The sequence below is a fragment of the Leptosomus discolor genome, chromosome 10, assembly GCF_034619465.1.
Source record: "Leptosomus discolor isolate bLepDis1 chromosome 10, bLepDis1.hap2, whole genome shotgun sequence".
Lineage (NCBI taxonomy): Eukaryota > Metazoa > Chordata > Aves > Leptosomiformes > Leptosomidae > Leptosomus > Leptosomus discolor.
Genome location: NC_141400.1, coordinates 4,037,040 through 4,047,203, shown reverse-complemented (window position 1 = coordinate 4,047,203; position 10,164 = coordinate 4,037,040). Strand labels below are relative to the sequence as shown.

General features: G+C 39.7%; 1 protein-coding gene across 1 annotated transcript; it reads right to left on the bottom strand.

Annotated features, from left to right (window-relative positions):
- Positions 1 to 238: 238 nt before the first annotated feature.
- On the bottom strand, positions 239 to 9,550 carry KCNMB1 (potassium calcium-activated channel subfamily M regulatory beta subunit 1). The gene is made up of 4 exons (XM_009955707.2): positions 9,478 to 9,550; positions 3,966 to 4,135; positions 2,324 to 2,519; positions 239 to 508 (listed from the first exon to the last, which is right to left on the bottom strand). Exons 2-4 carry the CDS (start codon positions 4,100 to 4,102, stop codon positions 239 to 241), a joined length of 603 nt encoding a protein of 200 aa, XP_009954009.1. The 5' UTR covers positions 4,103 to 4,135; positions 9,478 to 9,550.
- Positions 9,551 to 10,164: the final 614 nt, after the last annotated feature.

Below are 10,164 nucleotides of genomic sequence, written 5' to 3'. Positions count from 1 at the left end.
CAAGGAAACAATAGATAATAACGCAGTCTGTGTTCTTAGGAGGTATTTTCAGGCATTCCTGGGAATCAGTTTTATATTTTGTCCTCATGTAATGGATTGCCTTCCATAGTGGGTGCCATTCGGAATGCCTGCTCTTGGATTATCACCTGGTATATTAAAAGTCACAAAATACAGATAAAGACAGGCAGAAAAAAGACACTTTAATATCTTGCAACAATCTGTGCTAGATATTTATTTGTTACTGCCAAGCAGAAAGAACGGAAACATACTGACTAATCTTTACCAGAACAATAATCAGACATCCACCGGTAAACATGAGTGTAGGCCAAAGGAAAGCAAAGAGGAGACCTTTTGGGGGATAAAGTCTGCTTAGAATGACATTGTTCTGCATTCCTCCTGGGTCATAGTAGCACGGGAAAGTCTGGTATTTTTTGAAATTGCTTGCAATTGTTTCTATTCGTGCTTTAACTTCTTTAGAGTTCTCAGACTTGCCTGGGACGTACGAGCACTGGAATGAGAAATCGAAGTGATTCATTATCATGGATACTCTAATACAAGTTTTGCAGTTAAGTTAGATTAAAACAAAAATGCTAGTACTGACAAAAGTTCCTGTGGTTTGGTAGCATCCCTGGAGGTGCTCTTGGTTTCCTTATGCCCATAACCCATTTGCCATGCTTCCCTGTTTCTGTCCATGTCACCAGTCTGCAGATTTACAGATTGGAGTAACGTTATTGGAAACCAAAAATACATCTGTGCTTGAAATAAAACTGCAGTCTTTAAGACTGTCACTTTGCTTTTACAGTGCCAAGCTCAGATTCCTAACAGTTTCTAGGCACCACCACAGCAGAAATGTGTTAGTTGTGCAGAAATTCACAACTGGCTTGTCAGTGTGCAGGAAAATGAAGTCGCTTCACTGTGTATCTCTGTAACTAATAAAAACAAAAAGAGGAAAGCGTGGCTATTGGAGGCTTCCTACTTGTCCTTGTAACACAGAACTATTTTGGCCTGTAGTAATAATGCAAAGTTTGTTTAGTCTTCAGTGGAAATACTATTAGACTTTGAAGGACCTGGGTTTTTTTTTTTTTTTTGCCACTTCTACTGTATGTAGCTTTCCCTGAGCTAGTCACTGTAAAGGCAGGGATTAGCTAGCAAAATTCTCTTCAGCTTAAGCATTTTATGCTGCCAGGTTTGTACCGTGTAAAATTCTCATCTGTATAATTTCTTTAAGGTGATGAGCACTTCTAGTCCAAGTATGTTTGTTTTAGATTCTGAAAGTGCTTTAGTCTTGGGCATCCAAAATCCAAATTTCACTTTACGGCCCCTTGGAAAGTGTTGTGCTGATGCAGAGCCTCTGATGTACTTGTGGGTTTGGGACTGAACTGAACCTGACCTGCCTTGGGACAGCGTACCTGTAGGAGCACTTCTGGTTGTGGGGGAGCAAGCCTAAAAATGTGGAGATCTTTGATTCCCAAGCGGAAACACTGGCAGGAACAAAAGGATAACACCCTACTACTTCTCCTTCCCTAATCTTTTACACGCTTCTAAAGCTAAATGAATACTGTGCACCCACATTTCTGTCCCATCCATGGTCTACGCTCATCCTCTGGGGAAGAGATCCCTAAAATGACTGACCAAGGGACCTCTACCTCAATACCCAGCGTTTCTGTGTTACCCAGGTGCTTCCTACAGTGCTGCTGCCTCCTCCATGAGTCCAGGTTTCTGCTGCCACGCTGGCCAGAAACAGTTGCATACCAGACCAAAGACAAATGAGTTTTCTGGGTGATCATGTTTCAAAATTACTGATTTGTTTCTCCTTTTGATCTAATACGTGCATCATGGTCCCAATAGCACCCTCATTTCCCTATTTCCCACTTTCTTTATTCTGTGCTTCGTATTCCACAACTAAAATGGAAATACAATTGGAATTTATGCTCTTACCTTGGCCAGTTTTTAACTTCAGATCTCTCCTGTGATAATTCAACAAGCAACTGAGCAAACCACAGCTTATAAACTATTTCTTACCATTGGTCTTCACTTGGAGACTTACACATTTTTAAATGTTCATAAATGTTAAATACTCATATTTAGTTTATGTGATCCCTTAACAAGTATTAACTTAATATTTGATGTAATGTTTAAAACAAAATCCAAAGCTGTATATTCTGGAATATTTTTAAAATGCCTTGGTCTAAGCACAGATGTTAACATGTAAAAGATGAATAACTGCTACTCTTATTCTGCTGCTTGGTTTAAAAACAACCACCCCTTCTCAGAGGTGTAAGACAGCAGCAGAGAGTGATTAATCAATCTGTGTTGCAAGTACCTTAGGATTTCTTTCCAGAGTATCTTCAGTCTGGTACAGCATAACCTCTTGTCCTGAGGCTGTCAGATTAACCCACACCTGTAGACAGGGATAAGGAAAGATATCCTCATCCTCTGAGCCTTCGCTGTTTGGGCAGAGAACTTGGTCTTTGATGTTGGCTTTGAGTAACTTGCACACAGCTTCTGTTGTCCAAACACTACAAAAACAAAACAAGAGGTGTTGCTTTCAAATGGTTAGCAGCATCTGTTAGGAGTCGCACGCTGGAGATGGGTCTGTGTGTGCCAGCTGTAAGCGGCGGCGTGGGTGGAGTTCATGGCTGCTCAGCCCTTGTGTGTGGGGAACTTTGCCCACCCCGGAGCGACGGCTGCCCCTGGAGAGGGGCTGACAGAAGAAAGCGGTGCAGGAAAGCATTTTTTTTTGTTCTTGTTGCTGTTGTTTGATCCACTTTCTGTGGTTTCAAGTTAGAATCTAACCCCATTTGTAATCAACTCTAAGTGTTATTCAAGAAAGAAAAGCTGCTATGGATATTAAAGTTTGGTAATAAATATTTGGAAGTGCAGTGCACTTGATGGCTCAGAAAGTTTTCGATTAATTTCATTCAATAATTCTCAGAACTCTGATCAGTTCCCATGTCTTCCCTCCCTTCTCGTTTTCTTTATTACATGGACCTTTTGCATGAAGTAGCAGGATTTTGTCTGGCAAAAGTTCATGTTTTGCTGCTACTTATGTTTTTTTTCTCAAGAGTTACTTTTTTGTTAGTGATAACTTAAGAAGCTTTTGCTTATAGCAGTACACACTGGTGGCAAAAAAAAAAAGTAAAAAATAGTTTTGCTCTAGCTCTTAAACTAATCTTTTCATGTGCGATATCTTGTAGTCAGGAGGCTGGAAAATAAGTAAAAGTGAATTACTCTGTTTTAAAGAATGTTTTTCAAACATTTTTGAGCTTGAAGGTGCTCTTAGCTAGAAGAATGAGGTGGATGTACTTGCTCTATCAAATGAAAAACTGAGGTATGTTCTTCATTTTGTTACTTTTTTTGCAAATTGATTTTGTGTGTGGAGGCAAAAACCGCAAAATGAGATAAAAATGTGGATAATAGTAACTTCAGCATTCATTGTTTTCTGCAACATTTGCTGTGGTAGACGGGACTGTTGAAGGTACTAGTTTCTCATTATCGTTGATTTGGAAGTAATATACAGATTCTTGACTAAACAACTTTACGATGACTTCTGTTGCTCAAGTTTTTATAGTTTTATTAAAAACAAAACACCCTCCTGCACATGGAAAAGCTTTCTTTTTTTTTTCCATTTAGGCAAAACTCAGCCTTCCATTATCAAGCTTCAATAAGCTTGGTTGCTTTCTTATTTTACGTATTTTCATAGTAAACATTTTGTTTTAGTCTGTTCTCATTCTATCCCTGAGGTTGATCATTCCTTCTTTCTTGTGCTTACCTGGAAATGCCTGATGATTCCTTGGCTCACTTTTTTTCTTTTTCTTCTGTCTTAAATTCTTATGAGCTCTTCAAGAACATGTCATTTTATTGTAAAATGTACTAACAGATTTCAGCACTGTCTTAATAATTGTATTTGATGCCAGTAGGAAAAAGAATTAGCTTTGTATTCCTAAACAAATGGCTGCTATTACCTTTTAGTGTAGAAGGGCACAATGGTGATCCCAATAAAAAAGTACATCATCATGGAGCACGCAACCATTCCCAGTCCCAGGCACAGGGCTCTTGTCTCCCCTCGCTTCTGTGCAGTCACCAGCTTTTTTCCCAACATGGTGCAGAGTTGTGAAATCTGAACAACTTCTTTCTGGTATGGAATAAAATACAAGAAGGAGAGAGAAAACATGACTAGGATGGCTACAGGTGTTGCAGTTGTGTAACAAGTTTCTGAAATATCCCATGGATGAACAGTCCCAGTTTTGCAAAAACTAGAATTAAAAAAAGGTTATTTTGTTATCAGTAGACTCCTTTTTTACCTTCTGATATTTAACATATAGTACTTTTAAAAAGTGTATGTGCGTGGGGAGGCTAGGAGATGTGGTAGGAAAATGTGATTATTTGGGGGGGAGAATTCTGTTAACAGCCTGATTGTCCTAGGCCTTAATTCGGTCTATTTTATGTTGCTGCTTCTCTGAAGTAAGCGATACTATGTTGTGCATTGGTAAAGGCTGCATGAAGAGAAAATCTTCCCACAGTAGAATCCTTTTTTTTATATTATGCCTTTTCCTCTGCATTACTCTGAATGTGGTTGAAATAATTTAAAATTTAGCATTTGAAATGCCCAGTTCTGACTTCTGTATGTTTGTTGCTTGGCCTGTTCAGGGATGTCCGGTCGAATAGTGGAGAAAAGCTGCGTTTTCTAGACAGTAGCAGTATGATGCCACAAAACATAATGGAACAGGATTAGTAAAACACAGCAGCTACAACAGCTATCGTTTCACCACAGGCACAGGGTCAGGACTGCTGCCGGCACTAGTAGGGGAGCACAAACTACGAAGCGTTGGTGTAACACAGGGGACCTCTTAGCTGTCTGAGCCTGAGCTCGGGAGTGACTGGCATTTTCCCCCCACTCCCTTGCCAAATAGCATTTCAAATTATCTTGCTAATGCTTTGATAAAGAGAATCTGAAAATAATTGTTGTGAATCCATATGCCATTAAATAATTATGACTGACGTGTAGGATTAATATATAAATGAACCATAACAGTCACCGTGAGTTCAACCCATCACCAGGATCTGTTGCACTGGCAGCTGTAACTGAAGGTTTGTGGGGTTTTGTTTTTTCATGAAAATTTGGTGCAAGCCATGGTTACGACAAATGACAACACCGGCAAGATTTGTGGGGGGTGTTTTGGGGAGAAGGGAGGAAAGCAGAGCAGAAGGAGAAAGGGAAAGTATGTATATGCTGAAACAGGTTTCAGTCCTGGTCTCATGTACAACGCAGCTTTGTGCAGTGTCTTTGTACAGTATGCTTCAGTATTTCAGCTTCATGTGTGTGCAACTATCTAGTGTTTAGCCTTACTGGATAGCCTTCTGGATAGTGTGGTCCCTGCCTAAATCTACCTGTGACCAGCTAAGCAATGGAGCAAATACCAGGATAGAAGATATGGTATGAGACAAGCAAAAGCCAAAGTTAGCAAATAGGCTCTTCAGGTTAACCATGGGTAGATGGTCTTCAGCTGCCCCAGGCTGGCAGACCTGTGGTGTTACTGGGGGTGGGGGACAACTCTGAGTTTGGTAAAAAATGACATAAAGACACAATTAGCTCTCAAAAGAAAGAATGTGAATATAATCTGAATGTTGCTTTCTTTCCTGTTAGATCTGTTTTTCCACTGGTAAAAGTGCCTTACTTTAGCTGATCAAAGAAAAAAAAGTATTTGAACATTGAAGTGCTACTGTTTTTAGACTACTGGAACACTTGAATGTTGGTGTTGTTAACAATAAAAATAGATATCTATGGACAGTAAAATTGTTTTGGTCGTTTAGCATAACTTGGGGCTAGTTACAGAATGTTTAAGTGTACATCCTGAGGTTGCTAGTATGTGATATCAAAATGAAAGGCTGTTCTGATGTGTCCCTGCTTAATGGCATTTGAGTTTAATACAGAATGTGAGCTAATGCCCTTAAATGAGGCTGTATGTTGTTTTTCTTGATCTATGGGGTTATAAATAGAACATGTGGCATCAAGCACTGTCAGTGTGCTTGCGCTGTAACTGCATACTTGTGTATAACCATGCACAGAGGCACGTGCACCCAGCAAGGAGGCTTGGGTAAACATCAGGAGTGCCTGTTCCTTGGAAACTTCTGTCATTTCTTCTAGTTCAGAGGGGTGGGGGGGTGGATGGAAATAGCATTTTCAAAAAAACAACTAATTCCAAAATATTTAAAATACTGGAACACGGTGCAACACAGTACCTTATGACTAATTGATATTAAAGTGACTCTCCTTTAAGTATTGTGCAGCTTGGTCAGGGGGGAAAATGGAATAAAGGGACATTATCCGTCCTGAGGCATGGGCCCTGAGGCCATGTGGTACCCTAGTGGCAGTTGCTTATAGCACAGTGGGAAGCTAATGACAGACAAGTGAAAACCTGTGTTGTTAGCAAGAGATTCTTACATATAGTAACAACGATTAATCTTTTAGTTCTGTGTGAAATTGAAAAGTGAAAGATTGGTACTGCCACCATGACTTGTGGAAAACTTCTAGTGGCCTACTGCTGTTAATGTCTTGAGGTTTTGATGAGCCATAATGTTTACTTAGCTGTCCCAGTTACGCTGAGAAATAGTGGGGTAATTGGGCCTCTTGATACATGGAAAAGAACAACTGTGGGACTACCAAGGAAAAATAAGAAATATAATTACTCCATCAGTCTGCTTGAATGTCAACGACATATGTGGCAGAAGTACCAGTAAGCTCATCCTTCCTAATCATCTTAAACTGCCAGGCTACCTCTTTTAGACACATAAAGAATTTATACGTGTAAATTTGAAATCTTCACAAGTGGCCAAGAGGTTTCCCCAGCATTATGTGCAGTGTTGTTCCCCATCCCGATGCCAGCTGGGCTGCCTGACCCTGATTCTCTGTGTGGGCTGCTAGGTGTTTGCCTCTACTCCCCCAGTTCAGATGTTTGCTCCACCCTAAAGAGAATAAGGACATGTAAATTATGCAGAGAATGTTAACAGGAAAGATTCATCTAAAAATATCTCGCTGAGTGCTTCTATAAACATAAAAAGCAGCTAGGTCTTCAGGCAGTGTAAATCAGAGGTGCTCACGTCACTGTCGTGTTGCTGCACCAGATTAACTGTAAATGTGGTCCCTAAAACTGAAATACGTAGTTCCTGCTGCATTTTTTTAATGTTTTAAAATTTAGATGACCAGAAAAACCCGTAACGCTATTTCATGCATGTGCAGAATAATTTAAGAGGAAACCCAAGTCAGTGAAGGAAACTCTATGTGCAATTTTTTTTTCCTTTCATATGTAAATTTTCTTATGAAGTTGTGCTAAGCATCCTGCGTTTTCTGGCTTTCAAGACAAAGCAATGCTGCATGCACATAGAAAAACATATTTATTTGGAATTTCCTCACTGTTTAAAAGGTTAATTTTTTTTGGATTAAAAACTCTTCTGTCTCCTAACTCTGTCAACATATATTAGGAGGAATGTTGAAAGAGCTAATTAAGTGCTTCCTCTGACAAAATCATTAAATCTTTGAAGAAAGAAGCACTGCAGAGGCCTTGATTGGCCCAGGAAGTCTCTGAGCATATTTGAATTGGAAGATGTTGAAGTATATAATGTGGGTTTTAGTCTGGCCTTCAAGAGCAAATCTAAATGTATCTTTTGCACTGAAGATTGTGGGGTGCCTCCATAATTATTCGGAAAATATAAGCTCCAAATCTTTTCATAATGTTCCCTCTCCCTAATCTTCTTCTTCAGTCTTGTTAAATTATACAGTACATTAGCTGTGCGATTTCAATGTATAATCACTGCATTGACAGCTGCTGGTGATAATCCTAGGGATGCCATCTGCTCAGGTTTGGAATAGTCCCCCGTTTCGATTAGTAGACATGTTTGATACTCGGCGGGAAGTCTCTGCCACCTCCTCCCCCGTCTCTTGAGGAGTTTCCAGTGCTGTGACCTCTGAGTTTGGATGGGACCTCTTTCTCAAGCTATCCCACGCTGCTCTTAGCGTGGGTATGTCAGCATCGATAACACTGATGAATTCGTCTCGCTTTCTTGCAGAGAAAAGAGTGCTAAACCCTTCTCTAAAATTTAAGTTCGGCATAAATATTAACAGCGAGGCAGTAATTTTTTTAAGCTGGTTTATCCTACACCATATGGTGAATTTCCAGTGAGCGTTTATGTGTTGCTTTCAGATGAGCATCGAGTGCTAATACTATATCACACCAAGAGTGATGCAAGTCATCCCCATCTCTAAAGCAATGAGTTTTAAACAGGCCTGGACCCCTTGGCCTCTGCTGCCTTGGCGTACAAAATAGCCATTTGCTTTCTCGTATCAAGCGCCAGCTTAGTGGCCTTGTTTTGTTCTCAAAACACCTTGTGGGGACAAAGTAAAAATGGCTGGCTTTGCAGGGTGTGTAAGAGGAGCACAGGGTTCATTTTCTTAGCTAATAAACTGGCAATGCCCCTCTCCCTGCTCTCCATTAACTGCTCTAGCATTTATAGGCCTTTCTTGCTGGTAACAGGTCTGCCTTTGCCAGGGCTGCTGAGGCCAGGGAACACTGGGTTTGTTCTTTGCAAATTAAGAAGAACTCATTACTTAAAATACGTTCTGTGCATCTGGGACCACAAATACTGAGTGTGTTACAGAATAAGATGATGCTGAACCTCGATGGAAGTGGGTACAGAAAAGAAGATTCTGCCAGGTACTCATGCAGCCGTCTTGGAAACCTGGAGCAGCAATATTTTGACTGTATAACATCATACAACTACATTTATTCATTTATTTATGAAATATGCTGTGTGATTTTTCTTTATTAACGAACTGTTTGCCTGATGTGACACTAGAGTGAATTAAAAAAGTTAGCTTATTTAAATAAGAGTAATTCTGTTAGCTTTTAAACCTGGTGATACTTAAAAAAAAAAAAAAAAAAAAAAGAAAAGAAAAAAAAGAAGCCACTTGCTTAGTTCAGTGGTTCTGAAATCTTTCTAGAGTGCTTCTTTTGGATTCTGTGCAGTACAGGGCTGCACAGAACGAATCAATTTAACAGTAGATTTCAGGGAAGCCTGAAAGAGTTCAAGTGCCTGGTTCCTCTCTGATTGCATTAGAGCTAGACAAACATAGTTTCTAAAGGAATGCTGAACACCCGAAGCACTGAAACTCCTAACAGTAAAGGTGTATTTACCATTAAAATTATTAAAAGCTATGATCTCATATGGGCTGCAGACTCCTAGTTTGTGAAAATATTACCGTTATCACTGGTAATAATTATGGAGAATTATCAGATTGCATCTAGTTACAAAGGAGAAGAACTTAACCCACATGCTACAGAAAGTCAGAAAAGTTATCTGGGCTGTCCTCCATAGTGCTGCAGATTCAGAAAGATTGTTGCTTCCAAAAACATTGTGCTTTTTGAAACCTAAACTATTACATGCTCCCAACGAAAAACAGTTACTTAGAAATATACTTACTGTTTTTGATGAAGTGCTTCTTTCTCTGATGAAAAACTTTTGTTACATGACAGGCTTGGGATAGTAGTGGAACTTAGAGCTAAAAGGAACTTTTATGATTTTTTTTTTTTTTTCCCTTCCTGTACTTCTCTGCTTTTGCTTTGCTGTGGCTGAACTCCTAACTTAGTCCCCCTATTACGAAGCTTTCTGTAGCCATAAATGGTAAGGTATGAAAGAGCAGTGTGCTTTTTGAGATTAATTGCTGAAAACCAGGAAGCCACAATGCTAAGACCAACTACGGCTGAAGAGACTGAGTTTTCTTATACCCTCGGGCTCCTTTACACATATCCCGGTGGAGTTGTCTTAAGCTGTGGTCTTACACTTTTGTATGGCTTTTCAGTTTAGAAATCTGATGGGTCTTTTGGGTAAGATGTAAGTAGTTGGCTGTATCAATGACCAGTGGTACCAATTCTTAATTTTTAATACCTAAGCTGTGTGTGAATGCTTTGTTGCTACTAGTTTTGGTGAGTTTGGATGCCACAGATGCTAAAATTTTGACTGTACATCAAAGCCCTGTACACAAGAACAAAGTATCCATCATGCCATAGACATATTGATGTCCAGCTTCTTCATCTAGCCAAAGAACGAAGTCTGCGTCTGGGACATGTAAACAGATGACTCCTATCACAGAGATTCAGAAAAGAGCTA

Bases quoted from the DNA above. Each gene is read 5' to 3' on its own strand.
- KCNMB1 (XM_009955707.2), bottom strand. From the start codon at position 4,102: ATGTTGGGAAAAAAGCTGGTGACTGCACAGAAGCGAGGGGAGACAAGA. The intron at 2,520-3,965 runs GTAATAGCAGCC...TTGTTTTTGTAG, and splicing joins GTGCCCTTCTACACTAAAAG to TGTTTGGACAACAGAAGCTG. The intron at 509-2,323 runs GTACTTGCAACA...TTCTCATTCCAG, and splicing joins CTCTGGAAAGAAATCCTAAG to TGCTCGTACGTCCCAGGCAA.